General features: G+C 42.5%; 1 protein-coding gene across 1 annotated transcript in view; it reads right to left on the bottom strand.

Annotated features, from left to right (window-relative positions):
• CCDC24 (coiled-coil domain containing 24) overlaps positions 1-22,187 on the bottom strand; it is a 60,999-nt gene that overhangs the window by 7,320 nt on the left and 31,492 nt on the right. The window contains exons 5-6 of the mRNA XM_063427176.1: positions 19,906-20,010; positions 6,042-6,096 (exon numbers count right to left, since the gene is read on the bottom strand). Coding sequence (XP_063283246.1) covers positions 6,042-6,096; positions 19,906-20,010 — 160 coding nt within the window. The remainder of the gene's footprint in view (positions 1-6,041; positions 6,097-19,905; positions 20,011-22,187) is intronic.

Here is a 22,187-nt window from a genome sequence, read left to right on the forward strand (position 1 = left end):
TCTATACAAGACATAAAGGGTCGGAACATTTCATTCTGTGTGTGCGCCTCTTCTGATAAATGGAAAGGATTTTTCCATTGCCAGACTCTGTCTGCTGTCATGACGTGCGACCATTCTTTGACGGTGATCTCGTAAATAAAGATATGAAATCAGAAACGGTTTAGATTGACTTCAATTAAGCCTTGAACGCCAGGGTTCAATCACCAAATTAGTACGCAATCAGTGAGTAACACGTCCTTTTATTGTGTAATGTAACAGTGTTCAGTGTTTGTGCTATTTTGCATAAAACTGAATGTTTGTTATATTTTCGATTGTATGACTATGACTTTCATTTCAAAAACAGCTGCTCTCAAATCATCTGATTCTGAGTGAATCATAGTACGGTGCTGTGAAATTGCGCCAATTAGCTGAAGATGTTGATGATGTCTTATTAAACCAGGGATACCATCATCACATGTACTACATTTACTGGGACGGCCGGTTTGGAACCAGTAATAAAGGCTGTCAAATTCAACTCTTCAAAGGATAAAAGCTTTACTGTCAGGATATTTATATCGGCAGACATTTTGTGCTATGACAGAAATTAAAAGTGTGTATTGCCTGAATCATTCAGAACAGAGCAGACTCCATTTTGGATTTCAAGCTAACAAAGACACAAATTTCTATCCTCTTTGTAACTAACCACATAGCCTGAGCTAAGGAATGCTTCATATAAACAAACCAAGTGATACAATGAGTCTAACAGAGAAGGAGATGGAATACTCTTCTTAATGTTAGCTTCACACAAGAAAGCCAGACACCAGTGACCAGATAAGACTCAGTAATTAATTTTACTTTCTAAATTTCACAAGGTCTCATTGTAAAGTAAATTGCTAAAAATCACCAACAGATATCTAAACTTGCTGCAATATTTGTAATTATTTAAACTATTACAAATAACCACTTCAGCAGATATAAACCACTTGCATACTGTCGGCTTGCTTGCAGAGAGAGAAACACACACCTACGCATGCACACATCACCCCGTGTATCCAGTGGGTACAGGGAAATAGCAGCTGCACAATAAAACTTAGCGACATGTCTGCAACAAGACGTTTTGTTTCAATATGATGTATAAGGTTAGCTGCCGTTAATATCTTTACACCAGGCCATAGGCTGGTGCTAAGTTGTTTGAGTTAGGGGCAGCCATTAAACTGTAGAGACAGGGTTGGGTGAAGTGAAGTGTCAGCCTGTAGTTAGTGAGTGGCTTTCAGTAGTGACTGCCTGTAACTCCCGGTCTCTAATGTAAATAATTTTAAAGTTGGTAACCAGACGCTACTTGCTAACAGTAGAGACAAGCATTTTAGTGAGTAGTGGTTAGATGATGATAAGTAGTAATATGGTTGTAAACAAGCACTTACACTGGTAACAGATAGGAATGTATTATTGCATATAGTGCTAGTAGTACTCATTAGAAGCAAGACAGTCTCATGTGCTTATCATCTCTGGTATATGTTTTTTTTTTTTAATGTTTTTTTTTGTATTCTTTATTTTTGCGTGCATAAAGAAAATAAACAGTCACATTTGCTTTTGCATTCGCCATAATAACAGACAGTAACTTATCAGGGCATAGCAATGAAAACACAATGCACATTTTTATATTGTAGCATGAAGTGTAAGCTTAAGCATGAGGACAGTGCTAGTGAGGGGTTGACTATTGCGACATGAGCATGAGAACTATAGGCACTGTGATTGAGAAGTGTTTCTCCCGGGAGGTCCCCCAGGTAGATCAGGTTTTGAGTCCCGCTGTGGTAAGAGAAGAAAGGGGACATGCTAATGCAGTGGGTTAAACATGGGTTAATCTGGGCACATGGTGAGGGTACCGATGGTGCACTGCTGGGGTACTGTGGTACTTGTGCTCAGTCCTGAGGTCATCCAATGCCGTGCTGGGGTACTCTGCTTCCCTGTCCAGAGAGTCTCGCTGTGGAACCCTAGTGCCTTCCCGGGTAGGGACCCGCATACATGAGTCGAAGGTAAGGTCTTGCTATGGAGGCGCTGAAGCCTCTCCTGTGTGGTCTCAGAATCCAGCTTGAGTTGTGAGGTAGGCTCTTTGGGGCGGACCGGTCGGGTTGTGGCAAGTTAGTTGTTGTGTTGTTTGGCGCCTTTATCGTGTTGGGATGTCCGGCAGTGTTTCGATGGGCAGCGTGTGAACGTTGCGGGCAGAGTCGTGTGGTCCACCATTTTCGGGCCCTCTGTACCGTGAGCACCGCGGGTTTGCCACTGGATCGTGGAGTTGGCTTGCGAGGTGGGTGTTCTGTCGTGTCTGGCATCTGGACCTGTTGTTGTCTAAGTTCTAGTTTTTTCCAGAAGGCAGCGAACAGGCTGTTCACTTTAGCTTTGAGGTCCCAGCTTATATGAGAGCACGTGGCGTCCGCCATTTTCCTCTTCTCTATGGCTAGATGGTGCTCATTCAATGCCTGCTCATGTGTCTCGTGGAGCAGGTTTGCCTCCCTGGAGTGGACCGGGATCACCCGCGCCGGTCCATAGGGGGGGTGGAACAGGGCAAGAACCACCTAATCCTGTGCTGCTGGCATGTCACTGGGAGGCAGGATAGCAGGGCAGCGGCCGTCTGCCCCACTCACCGCCTGCACGCTCTCCCCCTTGGTTGTCAGAGGGCACCCTTCCGAGGGACTAAAACCTTAACAGCAAGCCTCACCTCGGAACCAGGATGTCTGCTTGCACTGGGTCACCGCTGTCGGTCGGCAGGTAGGTTTTAAGTTGTTTTTTGGAGCTATAATTAGCCAGGATTGTAGGAGCAGCTTTGTTGTGCGACCGTTCAGCTTGGCGGTCCGGCCCCACCCCTTGTATCTATTTTTATAACAAATTGTGATTTTATTTATATGGAATACATTTCACTTACATGATAACGATCTTTAAGATCTGAGAGAATTGAAATAGTGGGCAATTCTCAACTGTTTACTATTATCATCCCATAAATATCCCCACATTACTAATTGTCCAAAAATTGAAAACAATAATTGTTAATGTTCTTCATCAACTGAAAAAAAAGCTTTATTACAAACATAAGAGTACCATTCATCTTATTTGAAGGCGTTTGATTGAAACAAGAAGCAATAGTGACAAAACAATATGACTTGTGTGGCTCTCCTCCCAAATCACCAAACCATATAGCTTGTGCTACAATAGAACGTGAGTGGGGCATCACCCAAACATTAAATATTACTTGCACCCAATATGTCAACAATCAGTAGCTCAACTTATTAATTGTAAGTAACATCTAATGTGATATTCCACTCCCATTTGTTTTGTTGTATGTACACGAAGTTCTGTTACCCAACACAATCATTGTAGTGTATGCTATGCACCTCAAGCAAGTGCAAAGCACTTGCGACTGAATAAACCCAAGCAATGCTGCCGGGAGTACTCTGGAGCCCAATGGAAAGCTACTGGGAAGTGATGGGAACCTTGGAACAGAATCAAGTGCAGTGTGCGACAGGCACAGAACGATCCTGTAAGAACGGGCTGGAAGAATGAAGGGAAACAGATAATTGGAGAAACTAGAATGTCAAAAGATGGAAAAGGAGAGACAGAGGATATAAAAAAAAAATAGATTTGTGTCTAGTAAACATGATTCCAGCTCTGCCTAATAAAATACATATTTTGGCCTCAATCTCATATAGTTGGATAGGCTTTTAAAATGATTTAATATTTTGTATAAACGTTTAAAACAATGTAATATGTAAAAAATGTTTGCATTGCTCAATGTTAACTGTTAATAAGACACTATAGGCACCTAGACCACACCATCCCGATGGCGCGATCTGGGTGCCACGGCCCTTGATTTTAAATCTACAAATGAAACCATTTATGTTATTCTACAGGAGTGACAATGTTTTCACTCAGACAGCCACTAGATACACTTCTGCAGAGATAGAGTAAAACTCTGCTATTTCCATAATATGGTCTCAGAGCATTTTGCACATATGCACACTATGCAAAAGCATTGGATTGGCTGAGCTCATCAATCCCGATGATCTCAGCCATAGGGGTGAGGCCATCTTTGGGAGAGAGCACTATGGTGTAAGACAGGGGTTCCCAACCTCCCTTCCACACTGCCACTACCCCCCGCCTCCACTGTCACTCTCCCCATTCACACCCTCCCCACTGTAATCCTCCCACACTGTCACTGCCCCCTCCCCACTGCCACTGCTCCCTCCCCACTTTCATCCTCCCACACTGACACCTCCCCTCTCCCCACTGCCATCCTCCCTACTTCCACTGCCTCCATCCCCACAGTCTCCCTCCCCACTTTCATCCTGCAACTCTTCTACGCCTCCCTCCCCACTGTCACTCTCCACACTGCTACTATCCTCTCTCCATACTCTCCCCCCCACTTTCACCCTTCTACACTGCCCCTTCCCCACCATCTCCCTCCCACACTGTCACTGCCCCTCTCCTCCCTGTCACTGCCCCCCTCCCCACTACCACCCTGTCACCCTGCCACTGCCCCCTCCCCACTTTCACCCTCCCACACTGCCACTGCCCCGTCTCCACTGCCCCTTCCCACACAGCCACTGCCCCCTACCCCACTGTCCCCCTCCCACACAGGCACTGCCCTACTCCCCACTGTCATCCCCCCACACTGACACTGCCCCTTTCCCACTGTAATCCTCCCACACTGCCACTGCCCCCTCCCCACTGCCACTGCCATCCCCCCTACTTCCACTGCCTCCATCCCCACAGTCTCCCTCCCCACTTTCATCCTGCCACTCTTCTACGCCTCCCTCCCCACTGTCACTCTCCACACTGCTATTACACTCTCTCCATAGTCTCCCCCCCACTTTCATCCTTCTACACTGCCCCTTCCCCACCGTCTCCCTCCCACACTGTCACTGCACCCCTTCCCCCCACCACCCTCCCACACTGACTGCCCCACACTGTCACCCTCCCCCCACAATGCCCCCACCCCACTTTCAAATGTCCTCCTCCCACACGGTCACACACACCCACATTGTCACCCCCCTCCCTCACACTGTCATAAACCTCCCCAAACTGTCACCAACATCCCCATACACTGTCACCTGTCCTCCCCCATACACTGTCACCTGTCCTCCCCCATACACTGTCACCTGTCCTCCGCCCCCACACACTGTCACCTGTCCTCCCCCACACGGTCACCCTGCCAGGCACTTGGAGGGGCATGGCAAACTAAACGACTATTTAGCACTATAGAATTAGGAATACACATTTGTATTCCAACGTAATAGTGTTTCTTTAAATATATATATATATATATATATATATATATTTAAGCAAGCAGCACAAGTATCAAAAGGACATGATGGAAATGGAAAAGGTATAACAGCAGTTTGATAAACTAATAAATGGAAAAGATGACTTTAATTAATCAGAAATGATAAACTAGTTTTAATTTGATCCACTGGCTGGTTTGAGGGAATAAGAGAACATCATTTCTTTTCTCACAGCAAATACAAAAGCAGACGTCCAGTCTAGCAGTAACTGTACAAAGAACACACCAACATCCATTTAGATTTGAAGAAAGAAGAATTCACCTACCGCAGAGAAAAGCGTTCTTTGCAAGTTGGAATAATAAAGAAATGGAATTGTTTGCCTAGATACGTTGTCCCTTCAACTTTAACAGATGGCTTCAGAAAGAGACCAGGTGTATCTTTAGCCAAGTACAAAATACTTCAAGTTATTACAATTGCTGGCAGAAATCATTTTGAAGCTAGGAAGGAAGAGAGTTGGAAATTGCTCCAAGGTGGGATATTTTGGACAAACAGAAGCAGCACAGTTGCCTAGAAGTTGTGTTTGAAAGATCTTAAATCACTGAAGTGATTACATTTCGTGCTGGTTTGTTCTCAGAATTAATTAATGGAAATGTAGGGGCTAAAGATGCAACAAACTGGGAACAAGCACTGCCCTCAAAACCGTTATACCCAACAGTTGGAAAAGAAAGGAAATAATTGAGATTGGCGCCATGCAGAGCTGTAATATGAGACACAGGTTTGGACACATACCTGTAGGAGGGCAATATCTCTCTCCCGCGCTTTGCACTCTTCTTCCAGTAAAGATCTGAGCAGAGAAATAGGTTTTAAGGATATTGGACAGGAATTAATCACAATTGAAGTCAGTTTATGGACTAATTGTTAAGCAAGGAGACAATCGTTGACATATTGTTTTATATTAATTAAATGATCAGGTCACATTAAGACCTTCATTCACCGAGCTCCATTAATTAATTTCTGCTACGCAGCTATTGACCGAACATCATGCTGAGTACCAGAACCACATTCTGATATTAATTAGGGAATCCTATAAAAACATGCGCAGTCCATGACTCTGTCAAGTAAAGATTGCCTCCTGTATTATACACAATTACAGCCTAGTGCCATGCATTGTTAATATCCCTGACTGAAATCAACCAATCCAATCTGCAATCCCCATCCCTTTTCAATGCATTAGGAAAGGGGGGCTCACAAGCTAGATCTCCAGATGTTGTGGAACTACAATTCCCATGATGCTTTGCTTACTTCTGCATGCCTTTAGAATGACAAAGCATCATGGAAGCTGTAGTTTTTTTTAACATCCAGGGGTCCTTTTGGGCACCCCTGCATTAGGATAATACATTAAATGTTAAGTAATACAATGTATTTAACATAAATAAAAATTATATTCTGAAATTCAAACGAGGAAGATCGCTCAGTGTCTTAGTGTGGTATTGCATGGGGATTTCTGACATTATACCCTGCGCACAGTCAGACACAGCCCACAATATTTACTTTACCACTTGATCTCTACGGATATACAATGCTCCGGAATGTGCAGATTTAGATAAAATGTGAGATATGCCAACAACTAAAACAGAATCCACTAAGTTCTCTTGCAATACAGAATCAGGGAATAAAAATAACCAAAATAAAATAGGAGCTGAAAAGAGCCGGCTAAACGTATCAGAAAAAGTCAGTTTCGTCCACACGAGTCTGATTGCTCCTGCTACCAGCACACAGAACCATGCACTGAATGGGGTATTACTCAGCAAAGGAACAGAGTATACTGTCAGTCATCGAGGTCTACAGATACACAGTATAGTCTGGGTTTCTCGATGCTGCTGTAACAGCTCATACAGTGCAGAAAGACAGTCAATGATGTGAAACATGGACAACTGATTTCATTTGAAGGTCATATAATTCCCACTACTACGGCTCTTGCCAGATATTTTTGCGAGTTTTACAAAACCCCAATCGGAATTCATCACCGTGTTCAGTTACAGGGAAATACTAAAAAAGGCTACGCCACTCGATATTTTTCCTTATTCTGTTGTGCCAGTGTCTTGAATAGAAATCTGTGTAAAAACATAAAATGGAAACATTGTTCCAAGTCTTTCCGTCACATCACAATCATTTGGTAGAAATTCCTACGAAACATATTTTATGTCATCGCAAAGTTTTAAAGATTCTCGTTGTTCTGCTTTCTATAAAAATTCTCTGATGTAAAACAGGCACTGGGAATTTTTGCCAGTCTATGGGCCCTCAGCAACCCCCCATCCCGGATGAAGCCCATCAAGATTAATTTTGTGAGTTATCCCTGAAACCCTTCCGCTCGTTCCTCAGTTGCTGTGTTTTTTTCCTGGTTCATTTCACATGCTTTGCTCTCATCAGGGATTTGCAGATCGTTCTTGTACAAGTCTCTTTTTGTTCTAAAACTGAAAAATCTGGCATTTCCCATTTCAATTTCTTCTGGTTCCCTCTTTAGCTAAATGTAGTTTTTTTTAGGGTAGGCACAGCACAGCTACAAGGTTTTCAGGATAATTAATTGCAAACTCTCTGCAGCCTCCTCCCAAAAAGATTTCTATCATTAAAATGAGCGGCCAGGATACAGAAATGAGAGATGTGTATGTAAAGGATGTCCAACACGACTGGCAAAGTCCAGGCACAAATTACCTCAAGGGGTAAAAGCTGCACCATATTTCATTATTTACTAGCAGTCTGACTTGTCACAGAAACAAAATCACAAAGCAGCCCTGTACACGGTGCAGACTCTGACATGCAGTCATAGGGCGCTCTGTCCGTCTGTCTCTCTGTCTGTCTGTCTGTCATAAGCAATTAGAAGGAATATTTCACATCAGGACCGGTAAATGAGTTGGACGAATGCATTTGAGAAAAAAAAAGGGGAGTTAAGAGAAAAATGCGTTGAGGGATTAGGAAAGGTTTATGAAAGCGATACGGGGCACGTGGTGATGTGGAGGGGGAGTAATAATTCAGAAGGTAACAAAATCCCCAAACAGAGATTAATGTTGGATAAGGATAAGAATAATCTAACATCTAATCTTAAAATCCTACAGGTATCAGAGTAATGACATAAAATCTAAAGTTAGACACATTTTACAGGTATTGGAGTATTGATATAATGATATGATGAGATTAATTTAATATCAGTCATTTTACAGGTATTAGAGTAACGATATAATAATATGATGAGATTAATTTAATATCAGTCATTTTACAGGTATTAGAGTAACGTAATAATAATATGATGAGATTAATTTAATATCAGTCATTTTACAGGTATTAGAGTAACGATATAATAATATGATGAGATTAATTTAATATCAGTCATTTTACAGGTATTAGAGTAACGTAATAATAATATGATGAGATTAATTTAATATCAGTCATTTTACAGGTATTAGAGCAACGATATAATAATATGATGAGATTAATTTAATATCAGTCATTTTACAGGTATTAGAGTAACGTAATAATAATATGATGAGATTAATCTAATATTAAGCATTTTACAGGTATTAGAGTAACGATATAATAATATGATGAGATTAATTTAATATCAGTCATTTTACAGGTATTAGAGTAATGATATGATGAGATTAAGCATCTTGCAGGTATTAGGATAATTATATAATGATACGATGAGACTAATTCACTATTAAGCATCTTACAGGTATTAGGATAAGGATATAAAGATACAAAGCAATGCATCTAATATCAGGCATCTTAATTAAATGAGTTTGTATCCTGACTTTTGACTCACCCTATGTATATATCTTATTAAATTCATTTGAGCAGGGTCCTCTTCAACCTATTGTTCCTGTAAGTTTTTGTAATTGTCTAATTTATTGTTAAATCTCCCCTTCCTATAATATTGTAAAACACTACGGAGTTTGTTGGTGCTATTTAGTTGGCAATAATAATAATTACAAGTAGCGACCCCATGTAGCTCAGTTTGGGTGAACATCTTGCCATTTTTAGGTTAGGTTGGATGCACGCCCCCCATTCCCCCAGTTCTCCCAATTTATAGCTATATCATTAATGACCTAACAAAAACAGGCTGAACTGGGGTTGACGAAAAGACCAAAAAAAAACCTTGATTCAGCACTGCAAGTGGTGGGTTATGAAAGAAGTAGTCTTGCACATTTCAACGCTGCCCATGCTTATTTACTGACAACAGTTAAAGCTACTCTGTGTGAGCAAGTATCTTATTATGAGTTGAGTACACTCAGTGGGTGTCAAATGGTGCAGAATGCTTAATGTTCCTTTGGCATTTCTGTGCCTTCAAGAAATGCACAACCCCCTGTTCTGGAACTATACAGAAGAGTTGTTGTAGTAGACTTATTTACTTTTAATGGCTGTCAAATAAATGCGGATGTCTCAGTAAGACATTTATATGTTCATTAACTCCTGGAAAGGAAGCCAAATGTCCTGTTAATTTATAACCCTTATTTTAAGAGTAAAATCTTTCACTGTCGCTTGGGGAGGGATAATGTCCCAAACGAGGCATTGGCTGCTGTCTATAATGAACAGCTGACTGTGTATAAAATAAAGAAAAGACATAAATAAAATCTTAATGGTATCTGTCTCGAATGCTGTACGTTAGAGGATATTACACCCTAGGGAAAGATTATTGATTGAGAGAGAACCAGAGACGCATCATTATATCCAACATGTTAATATCTGGAGAAAGATATAGAGTTAGATTTATAGTGAACAGACAGGGTCCCATTAGAAGACAGGATTCATATACTGAATATTCCCATAGAGCAGCAACTCTAACCTTGGCATCTCAGCGGTTCATAAACGAAATTCTCCATGATCCTCAGCTCCACTTCGAAACATAGAATGTGACGGCAGATAAGAACCATTCGGCCCATCTAGTCTGCCCAATTTTCTAAATACTTTCATTAGTCCCTGGCCTTATCTTATAGTTAGGATAGCCTTATGCCTATCCAACACATGCTTAAACTCCTTTACTGTGTTACCCTCTACCACTTCGGCTGGAAGGCTATTCCATGCATCCACTACCTTCTCAGTAAAAGAATACTTCCTGATATTATTTTTAAACCTTTGCCCCTCTAATTTAGGACTAAGTCCTCTTGTTGTGGCTGTTTTTCTTCTTTTAAATATAGTCTCCTCCTTTACTGTGTTGATTCCCTTTATGTATTTAAATGTTTCTATCATATCCCCCCTGTCTCGTCTTTCCTCCAAGCTATACCTGTTAAGATCCTTTAACCTTTCCTGGTAAGTTTTATTCTGCAATCCATGAACCAGTTTAATAGCCCTTCTCTGAACTCTCTGTAAAGTATCAATATCCTTCTGGAGATACGGTCTCCTCTAGTACTGCGTACAATACTCCTTAGAGGGGCACTTTAAGGATCAACACCAGTACAGAATGCTTTAGTATTCCCCTGGCAGCATTTCAAGGAGGGAAGGTATTTTCAAACGCTTTGATACTTCTGATCACCTGGTGTCCACGGACAGCGCCTTTAGTTCCCATTCTGTATTAGTTATAGCAAATCTGGCTGTGTTTGGACAGAATTCATTGGCCGAGAACATCAGCTGATTATCTCACCCACCGAATTAACATTTTTATATCTATTGCAAAAGGAAATGTCTGCTTTAGTTCTTTTATTTAAATTAAATTTCTATCCTGATTGTGTCTCCATTCTCTCACCCCCTCTATGGTTGCTGTAACCCATCACTCTTTTATTATTTCCATTACTCTCCCGATCTCTCTTATTGTCCTCTTCACCTATCTTTCTGTGTTATCTCCTGTCCAAGCTCTCTCCCAACTTCTATTAGAGCTCAAATTCCATCTTTACCCCGGTCACTGCTCTCCCACTGATACGGTAAACTCCTGATCATGGTCCTCCCATCTCTATAGCAATATTGGATAAACTTAACACATTAAGGCAAAGGAAATATATTCTGGAACCTCAGGAGAGTTAGCCATTACTCCTTTATAGCAACGCCACATAACACTGGAAAATGACAAATAGATTTCAAAGGCCGTACGTCTGCAAAAATGGAACAAACAATTATTTTCTCAAATGCTGAGAAAGCAGAATGAAGAAGAAAATAATGTTACTAAACATCACTGACCCCGCCAGACTTGAGTTTACACATCACTAACATTACGCTCTGTACTCGAGAAACCCTGCGTTAGTTAAAAGCCACAGTTTCTTGGCCTAGCCGATCCCTTAGAGAAGGCTGACGTATAAATGGTTCTCCAGAACCAGATGCAGCTTGCATTAAAACCCGCTGGCCAGGGGCCTGCTGAATATTTTCCTTTGTTGTATCAGCACTTTCTTAACCCGGGAAGCTGTCCATGGGCCGCATGGTGCGTGAACAAAACCAGCCGTTGGCTAGAAGACATCATTCAAGAAAGAAGTCAATATCTCCCCCGAGGGAACACAGTTTGGGGTTTCACTTCATAAATAAAATCCTTCAGGCACATAGTCCATATGTTTTTATGTTTTATAAATTCAAAGTTGTGGGTCCTTTTAAAAGCATTTTCATGAAATACAATGTTTTATCTACGGATGTTTCTTACAGACTTCGGTCCCGTTAGAAACATTAACTGAGAAATGAGCTTTTCTCTGTGAACCATCAGAGAGCAAAGCACAATTCATGGGGGGCTTAAATTACATCAGGAAACTCCAAGTACAAAATATCATAAATATTATAATAACCAGCCCTCCCCGTGCATTCTCTGAAATCGTATACTGCACTATTCCATTATGTGCGTAAAGAGCGGTGTCCTAAAACTGCAGGTCAATGGACAAGGGAGCAAGCAGAAACATGACGATCTGAAATGTGCTTATTTGCATATTTAGCATGGCATTCTGGGTGGAGATATTCGATTTGTGGGATGAATATGTTTTTGTACGTATTTTTTTGGGGTTTTTTTTTTTTTTAGATCCCCTGTTTTTGTCAGTTCACCCCCAAATGGTATGATAGCCTTGTTTCTGTACCTGTAGACTATTTGCACCATAACCACTACACTGATAGCAGAACATCTTGAAGTAGTAATTCACTAAATCAGGAATTGTTCAGAACTGCCAGGCTGGAAGAACAGCTTAGGACATAGTGTAATGTTTCTGATTCGTCTATTTTAGAGGACACATTTGTAATCTCTTTGGCAATTTCCAACAGTTACAATTTAGTAAATAGCTCTGCAAGTGTAAGTAGTCAAACCGGTTGCTGCCTGGGGTGTCACTCCTTGCCCCTATGAAAGCTGGAAGCTCTCAGCTCTTAGCTAAGCCTGGCAGTGCAGGGCTTATTTCATTGGCTGAGCAAGAGCAGATGATGTTCTCAGCCACTGCACTGAACTGCAGGACTTAGCTCAGAGGAGCTAATGGAAGCTCCTAGCAGGTGCTTTGGGCTCTCAATACCTGGAGAAAAGTGGCAGGAAGCAACGGGCGGTAAAACTCACTTTACAGTGTAGTGGTTATGGTGCTTGAAATGCTCCTTTAACCCTTTTCTTTCTTACAGAGTCTTCATTGGGTCCAAAAGTAAATCTTTCGGTAGGCTGATCTTCAGACACAGCTATTCACAAGGCGATCTGGGCTTAGGTGTTAATTCTTCTGCAATGGCTAGAACCTGTGCAATCAGTATGGCAGCTACAAAGAATGACACACACACGCCAGCAACAGCCATTGAGGTACAGAAAAGGGGCCCCCACTTTGCAATGTGCTAGAGCACAGAATTAATCATTATTCAGCCTGAAAAGAACTAAATACAATGATTAGCTAACTAATGTATAAAATGAGGAAATAAAATACAAAATACTATATATCAAAAACCAACATGGCGACCTAGAACAATCTCGTGGCATTGGAGGAGGGAAGTATTCAACGAGTAATATTCACTTATGCCAATTTATAAAAGCAGCGTTGTGCTGCCAGTGACAGCCTGTGGTCTCTGTGTATATAATTAAAGTCACTTTGCCATTTAATCTATCAGCTTAAATTGTAAGTAATTCAAACCTAACCAGAATCCGAACAGCCGTTTATTTAGGAGAATCTATCAATTACGGTCAACCACAATGCAGAAACCACTGAAACGTTACTACATCCCTGCAACAAACCCTAACCGTTGGTGACTTTTATAAATTAACCCCGTGCTTCCAACCATTAAATCAACAATGGCTAATATCAGCAATGGAGGAGTGGGATTAAATTCATAAATAGCCTAGTCCTGAGATTACGGCAAAAATGTCAGAAATGCAGAGTCCTAACTTCGAAACCCACCGCTAGATCCTACAGCTCACCAAGTTCCTAGATCTCCCCAGTTACACATTCTGTGAGTGATGAATATTCAAAATACACAAGAGAACCGCAATCTTCATATTCGATCATACATGACTCACGTTAAAATAATGGGTTTAATAAGGAGTACAGTACTGGCCTGGGAATGATTTCCTAATGTATAATTACACAAATTGCTGGATTCTCAGTGATAGCCAGGAACAAAAAAATGGGGGGAAAACAAAAAAAACAAGATGTGATATTATCAGATTTACTGTAAACACAGCTTGACCAAAACATTGTTGCATACGCATTCCTGTAAATCTAAATGTGGCCCTGGGACCCACAATTGATAGCCCGTGAGCCCACCTTAATTTAGCCTTTTGTATACAACCATTGCTGCATAAACGATAACATGTTCTGCTGTGCCAAACGGACACAGGCCTTTGGTGCTACAGAGGTTAACGGTAGTGTGGCATGGTCAAACTCTGTTTACTCACACAAATGTTATGAACAGATAATACGGAACATAACATGATGGCCCTAGCTGAAGGGGGGCTTTGGGTGGCAGACCCAAGATTGAACACAACAGAATCCTGGTGCCATAACCACTACAATACACTGTACAATAAACAATAGTGTTTATGGTGCTGGGGGTATCCCTTTATATATTGAGCTATCTCACGGGTCAATGCAGGCAACATGTCCACAGCAATTAAACTTTGAAAAAATATTGAAATGGTGACTCTAAGCACCAAAGCCATCTTATAGGGACACTAAATGGACTCAGACCTCTTCAGCTCATTGAAGTGGTCCAGGTGCAGTGTCCCTGTCCTCCTTAGTCCTGCAATGTAAATAATTGCAGTTTTATAGAAACTGCAATAATTACATTGCAGGACGAAAACTACTTCTAGTACCACTAGAGACACTTCCTGGTGGCTAACCAACTTTTGCTCACCTGACACTGGACGTCTGCATGAGGACATCCAGCGTTGGTAAAATCCCCATAGGGAAGCAAGTGTCAGGATCTTAAATTGAGCTATATCTTACGGGAAGCCAATGGAGGGACTGACAAAGGGGAAGGTGTGGGAGTTGCGGGCGGACAGGAAGATGAGCCTCACTGCTGCATTCATTATAGACTGTAACAGGGCAAGTTGGCCAGGTACAGGTCAAGGGCAGGAACTGCGATGGCTGCTGTAGACTGCTCTACTCCAGGGCAGATTTTTATTCACAAGTGCAGGGATGAAGTTAACGCATATGCATAAATTGAGGTTTGTCTTTCACCACCTTTTTGTATTAGCAGATATCTGAAGTTCCACTGGGACTCCTGATAGGCCAGAGCCTGTATAGCTCTAGCAGCCTTGAGAGTCAGGCGAAGAAACCTCAAGTGCCATAGGTTGCCTACCCCTGCTCTAGAGACAATCAAAATGCCACTAGTGGAGCTTCCACATTTAACACCTTCAATTTTTGAAGGTCTTCACATTTGGCGATTTGGCGTCTTCACTGACAACATGATGATGTGGAGATAATCTATTATGATATTATGCAGAGCGACTGAAAATAAGAGACTGACCCAGAGCTGCATTATGGGTAAGCACAATGGATTTCTGTTTTACACCCAAAGGTAAAAAAAAATGTACATACTTATGTTCCTTTAAGATGCCTCCTGCACTTGTTGTAGCCGTAATCCTAGAAAGGAGGGGGGGGGAGGGGGGAGCAACCAGCTACTCTACAGCAGTGGTTTTCCTAGTCTCCTGCACACACAGCTTTAGAATTCCTGATCTCTGATTTTATTTAGGAAAAGTAACTGTCTCTGATCTGTATTAATTAGCAGAAAAGTTCCCGTAGCGCATGTTTCTGCTAATTATTGAAACATATCTACATGTGCTTAGGAAGCCAGGCCTGAGGCGTTCCGAAACAAGTATATGTAAACACCAAGGAATCACAGAAGTTCATTCATTACGCACTGGTTCGCACATAAATTAAATGCAGACTGCTTGGCAGGTGCAGTCGGCCCAAGTCTGGGTCTGTAGACGGGCTATGTTTTTAGAAGCTACAACAACATTAGCATTCCATTGAGAGGTTTTGGCAAGCACCTCTCTAGACTGATCGATGACATATTCCACCGTGATATCATTTTCTTACAAGTCGGCCACTGCCCATGTTAAGCCATGATTAAAAAGGTCATGTGAGACATCTTAGTCAAATCCGCTCAGCAAGGGACCTTTGATGTCTTCATTTTTCTTTTCAACAGGTAAAGAATATTTTCTTTCTTGTTCGGTCTTAAAATCTTTACATTTTCATATGGAATCATTATAACAAAAAAGCAGTGATGCACGCTGTGCAGGCAGTTCCTTGCAGTCACCTCAATTTCAATAAACGGTCTTACAAACTACTGTTTGGACTATGTACTCTTTTTAAGAGTTGCAAAACTCTGAATGCCTTTAACAAATAATATAACTTAAATAACAAACAAGCTGGTACCATGTACGTGCACAGCTAAAGGCTTAATCCAAGTACCATTATCACTTCAGTGATTTGAAATGGTTATGGTACCTAGATTCTATGTGTGTAGCTTTCAGCTTTGATACACTGCCTAGGTGTTCTCTTTGACTTCAACCTCTCGTTCACCCCTCATGTCCAATCAATCGCCAAATCCTGCCGCTTCCATCTCAAAAACATAGCGTGCATCTGACCCTATTTAACGCCAGATGGGGCTAAGGTGCTGGTCCATGTTCTTGTTCTCTCTCGCCTTGACTACTGCAATACCCTTCTCAGTGGTCTTACGTGTTCCCAGATTGCACCACTGCAATCTATAATGAATGCGGCGGCAAGGCTCATTTTCCTGTCCGCTCGCACCTCCCATGCCTCACCCCTCTGTCAGTCCCTGCATTGGCTTCCTATAAGATATAGGGCTCAATTTAAGATCCTGACACTTGCTTAAAAATCTCTACACAACGGCAGAAGAGTCATGTCGGCCACAAAGCATGCCGAGGCACAGGACCGTCGAGGCACATCCAAAATGGCCCTCCGGCGAGAGCCAAGGAGAGGGAGCACGAGGGTACCCTCACACCCCCTAGAAACTTTAGAACGACTAAGCCTGCGCTTCTGTGCGATATTGTGCAGCAGGGGAGTGTCTTATCGTCAAGCGGCTCAAACGATGGCCTCATGGATCCGGCCTATCACTCGCAGGCGACAATATGACAACCCAACAAGGGCCTTCCAGGCGGCCACCCGGCCATGTGGGCGCCAAAAGCCACCGTGGAGGGAAACAAAGCCCAGCAGGCACCGGCCCTCATGCACAGCCGAGAGAAACCGGAAACTTGGGTTGCTCGAGCGCAAACGTCAGCCCCCACACACACGGGAGCGGTACTGCTAAACCAGCTGCACCGAACCAGCGCACCCGCGCCCGGCATGGATCATCCCAATGCTCTCCACTTGTGGATGCGAGCATCGGTTCCAAACGAGTGAACACACCACAGATTACAACCAAAGCTGAGCCTCCGACCGGAGAAGCCATCAAACACCCGCCCAGGCACGCACGTATGGCCTCCAGGACGGGCATCGGCTCAGGCAATATGGACAGACACGTGGTGAGACCCACAGCCCAGGACCCTGCACACAATGCAGAGACTCTCTCCCTCCAAAGCTCACTGTATGTCAGACTCACTACACTTGTTTGCTTGTGCTTAGCTCTACTCTGCCTCATTTTGATATTTATTTGTATGTTACTTAATGCGCAAGATAGGCATGTACCATAAATACTGGTTTGCATTGCATCGCATAATGCTGCTTCTACTAGCTTCTCAACCCGTCAATCCCACCGCTATGCGCATGAGGCGAACATATCAAACTAAATGCAAACCACATATTAATAAACGTAAGCGTAACTAATATAACTATAAGCGACTCTACCCTAGCAGGTTATACCATATAAGCAAACTGTCTAACATCAACAGGTACATATGTATTAGCTGAATGTTGTCACTAGCGTTATACTACACTACCTGTACTATCTATGTTGCCTCTAACCTAACTCACGCATGAACCAAACCTGTTTGCATGATATACTTACATTTCAACTGCTTTAACGTTACATTAAGTCTGATAAAATATAAAAATTGTGCCAGTTAATCGTATACCCCGCATGTTAAGCGTGGGAATCTCCTGAGGATTGCTTTTGGGGCACCTCAAGCTTCCCTGTCTTATTTACGTGCACTACAAAAATAAAAAATAAAAAATCTTTACACAATGTTGCTCCCACCTACTTATCCTTATTAATACACAAATAGGCCATCTAGGTCCCTACGCTCTGCCGGAGACCTACGACTAACCTCTGTTCGTACTCCTACCTCTGATGCTCATCTTAGAGTCTTCTCTAGGGCTGCACCGTTTTATGGAACGCCCTTCCCCTCTCTGTTAGACTCTCACCCAGTCTTTACTCCTTCAATAATCTTTGAAAACGTACTTCTTTAGGAAAGCATATCAATTAAACTGTGAACAGCTTTCCCTCCCAGCACCCTGATTCCTTCCCTTTCATCAAAACAAAACCCTAAACCCTTAATGAATACTATCCTAGAAACCTACTTTTCTACCCTACCCTTACCTTTTGTGTCACTATACCCCACTCCCTCTAGCATGTAAGCTCATTGAGCAGGGACCTCAACCCCTCTGTTCCTGTGTGTCCAACCTGTCTGGTTACAATTACGTGTCTGTTAGTCCACCCATTGTACAGCGCTACGGAACTTGTTGGCGCTATATAAATAATAATAATAATAATATACTGCACATACAGAGAGTAGCCCCCCTACTGCCAAAGGTGTAACTCCACCTTCATAGAGGTGTTACCAGCCAGGCCTGAGCTAGAGTTACAGGCTGGCTAACATCAATTCTGTGCAAGTTTGGTTGAAAAGAATGACGCCCATTTGCTGAGAGCAGTCAGCTGATGTTCCAGCTTTTTAAGCTCTGCAGAAGGCAGAAGTGTTTCACAGGACCACCAGGAAGCATCGGAGCCCAGGGGGAATCCAGGAAAGGGGCCAAACCATTGCTAAGTAGCTTGCGCCATTACAGGGAAACCAACAAAGGGTACACCACGCACCACAACCACTAAAGCGTGTGACGTGCTCCTCTACTCAGGCTGAGTAACTCCATCAGGCCAGCTTCCTCTGTGCTACAAGGGGACTCTGGAGTGCTTTAGATCCACTCGCCAAAGCTAGACTGAGGTGTCTGGGAGCCTTTTCCACTGGACAAAGCTACAGTGGTTACAGCTCTTTTCCTCTCGATGCCTTCTCTCCTGTACAGCAGCAGTGATTATAACCTTGTTCTCCCCACACATTAGTTGGGCATAATGTAGGGGGTAGAACGAACACACTTCAGTAAACACACAGAACAGTACGAATGTGTATTCCAAGGCAGTCCTCCATAACATACAATATAAAACAATCCAATACCCTCTCCATTGCCCCTCTGTCTGGTCTGATAAGTTTTTAAATAAGGAAGTTAATATGATCTATTAGTCCAGAGTTAATGATATTTCGATCTGGAACAGGGTCCATAGTCTGTGGGGCTAACTTCCAAGCCCCTCTATGAGCCAGAGGCACAGGGGCTTATGTCTCAGAGTGGCTCTGTTACTTTGCAGGTTTGGCTTTTAAACAAATACTTCTATTTCTCCTCGTTTTTTTTTTGTTTTTTTAATTGACATTAGTTTTTTTGTTATACGTAAGAAAAAGAAGGGAGTACTTTGTCTAACGGGAAACATGATCTTTGGCACATTTTGGCAATGGACGGAGCTTCAGCAAAGTTCAATTTAAGTTGCTGAGCTAATTTACCCACAATCCATCCGTCAAAAGAACCCCACAGAAGGACAAACCCCACAGATGAACAGTATGGAGGCGCCCAGGTATTGAGAACCAGCATAGGGAAAGAGCAGATAATAAATAAAGTCAAAAGGCAAAGCGGGGTGTATAATCATTAACATACAAAGAGTATAATAAAAAAAAAAAAATAAATAACAGAGCCCCTTTAAAAAATCCTGCTGCACTGTTTAAATGTGCCAGTACATGCAAACTGCCAGTCATTCAACACAAAACAGCAGGATTCAGGCCCATATGTGTGTAGCAATTAGACCAAACAAACCAAGTAGAATCGGAATGTGTAGCTTTGCTCATGGCTTAGAGAAGGCAAAAAATATTGAAAAAACACAAAAAATGATGCATTACTTTTTATACACCATCATAAATGTTTTACCGCTCTATAGACTTGTAAGTCAAAGAAGCATGTGCTGATCATTTTCTATAACATTCTGGGGTAAGTGAATATATATTATATTTTATATTACTCACTTAAGGTGCATGACAACCTCATCAATATGAGAAATCTTCAGCTTGTCCTTTAGTTCTTCAAGGTCGTCCTCAATGCTGGAGCCAGAAGAAAGAGAGGACAATGGTCTGTGAAAAGATCCACAAATATAGTTAGTGCGTCTCTGTGTCTTTTCTCCGAGTAATACATCAATGTGTTGGAAATGTGAAATCAGGGGAAAGAGCACCCAGTCCATATGATTTTTATTGATTGTAAGCTCACAAGCCATCTTGCAGAACACTTTTTATAAAAATGCTCTCTTCTTTTAATATTGGTATGTCTAAATTGTTCCCTGAAATATACAGTGCTTTAAAATACTAAATAACTATATCATGCAAAAGGGCATAGCTTACAGGCATTACAATCCGCAATTGATTCCTTCATATGGAACGATTGTAAGCCCTGCATACGGAGAAACACCCTATATGTCCCCAAACATTCAGAAGGACTAAACCTCCCCAATTTCCTTCACTATCAACACGCAGCCCACCTGGCTCAAATCCAGCACTGGCACCTCCCCCCAGAGATGGATGGATTTAGAACATTCTATATTTGGAAGGGATCATCCCTCTCAATACAGCTGGCTCCCAAGACAATTCAGACCTCTTCCCGCCCCAAAACATCCCCAACAATCACCTACTTCATTGACCTCTGGGACCGCCTCACTCTCATCTTCCGCAATAAAATATTCCCCCCAGACCTAATGCCAAAACACTATGCACACTTTGAAGACAGGGACATTCCGAGACTAGGCCATCTATAACCAAATGGCGAATTACTGCTGTTCTCGAACCTCCCGGACCCAACACTGTTAACAACCTTTGACCACTTTTGCTACCTCCAGCTCCGAAGCTTTGCTTGAACCCCATCAATTTGTCAAGCAGCAACTTCCACCCAGACTGCTTTCGAACGAGACTGCCTGGACCATCCATCCCGCAAAGGACAAATATCTGATCTATAAACAACACTAGCATCACACCACTCCCAGGTCATCCTCCCCTACATTTCGGCCTGGGAACACGACCTGGGCCCACCCGAGGACCCCACGGACTGGTCAGACATTTAGGAGGCCACTGAATCAATCTCCATATGTGTTACACACCAGGAGCAGGCATATTAAACGCTGTTCAGATGGTACCTTACCCCTCAACACCTGGCCTCCATGTATCACAAGCCTGACAACCTCTACTGGAAGATGTGCGAGAAAACAGGCACCTTCCTCCACTGCTGGTGAACTTGCCACAAGCTCATCCCACTGTGGCAGCGCATAACAAGCCTACAAATCAGAATCCTGAACAGACCATTTCCCAAAGACCCTTGAACATTCCCGCTATCCAAGCCCTCATCACTGTTAATCCCCAAGAAGGTTGACCATTATACAGACATCATAAAGCTAAGCCTCATATAATACAACACCGAGACGGGACTTCTACTTATGGGCGCGTGGTCCTTACCTCTCCCCTCTCCTCCCTTGTCTTTCTCCTTTTCCACATCCTCTCTTTCTTCTCTCTCTTCCTCTATCCATCCTACTTCTACTCTCCCCTACCCCTACTGCTAACATTCACTCACAGCACCCAACGACACTTACACCACACCACTTCATGAACAAAGTCGTGAAATGGCCATCTTAGCACACTTACACCTTGACAAAAATATACCTCATAACACCACGCACGCTAGGTAAACCCCCCCCCCCCTCCCAACACATACATCCACACAGCACCTACGTTACCTCATAAGTCTGGCTCAACAAAGGCATTCTAGGTCCGAGACCCAGGCCAGGCTACCCCACTAAAGGAGCCTTGGTCAACGGACAATGCACCAACCCTATTTTGGGGCTGCCATTGCACCACCGGACTCTCTGCCGCAATCATAACTGAATGTCAATACCATGTTATAACATAAGTTGGCAATTACCTGTTGAGCTCACTCCTTACTTTTTACATATGTACTACCCTGTTATAACAATACAAAATGCAAATAAAGAATCTTAATAAAAAAAAATACAAAATAATAATTTTTAAGCCACCCAATTGTAATTTTGAGTTTTTGTTGAAGGGGGAAATGCATCTTACATTATGTGATTTCTATCCATTGGTCGATACATCTGGAAGCATTGTGTACAAAGAGACACAAACACAGTGGTGAATGATTCAGTAGCTGATCAAAACAATCGGAAACTGTGTTGCAACAAAATTTGTAACATACACGATGGAGTCATCATCTTGGAGCCACAAGCCAGCTGCTGTGTGTGATTTTCTGGAGA

The sequence above is a fragment of the Pelobates fuscus genome, chromosome 7, assembly GCF_036172605.1.
Source record: "Pelobates fuscus isolate aPelFus1 chromosome 7, aPelFus1.pri, whole genome shotgun sequence".
In the NCBI taxonomy this organism is placed as follows: Eukaryota; Metazoa; Chordata; class Amphibia; order Anura; family Pelobatidae; genus Pelobates; species Pelobates fuscus.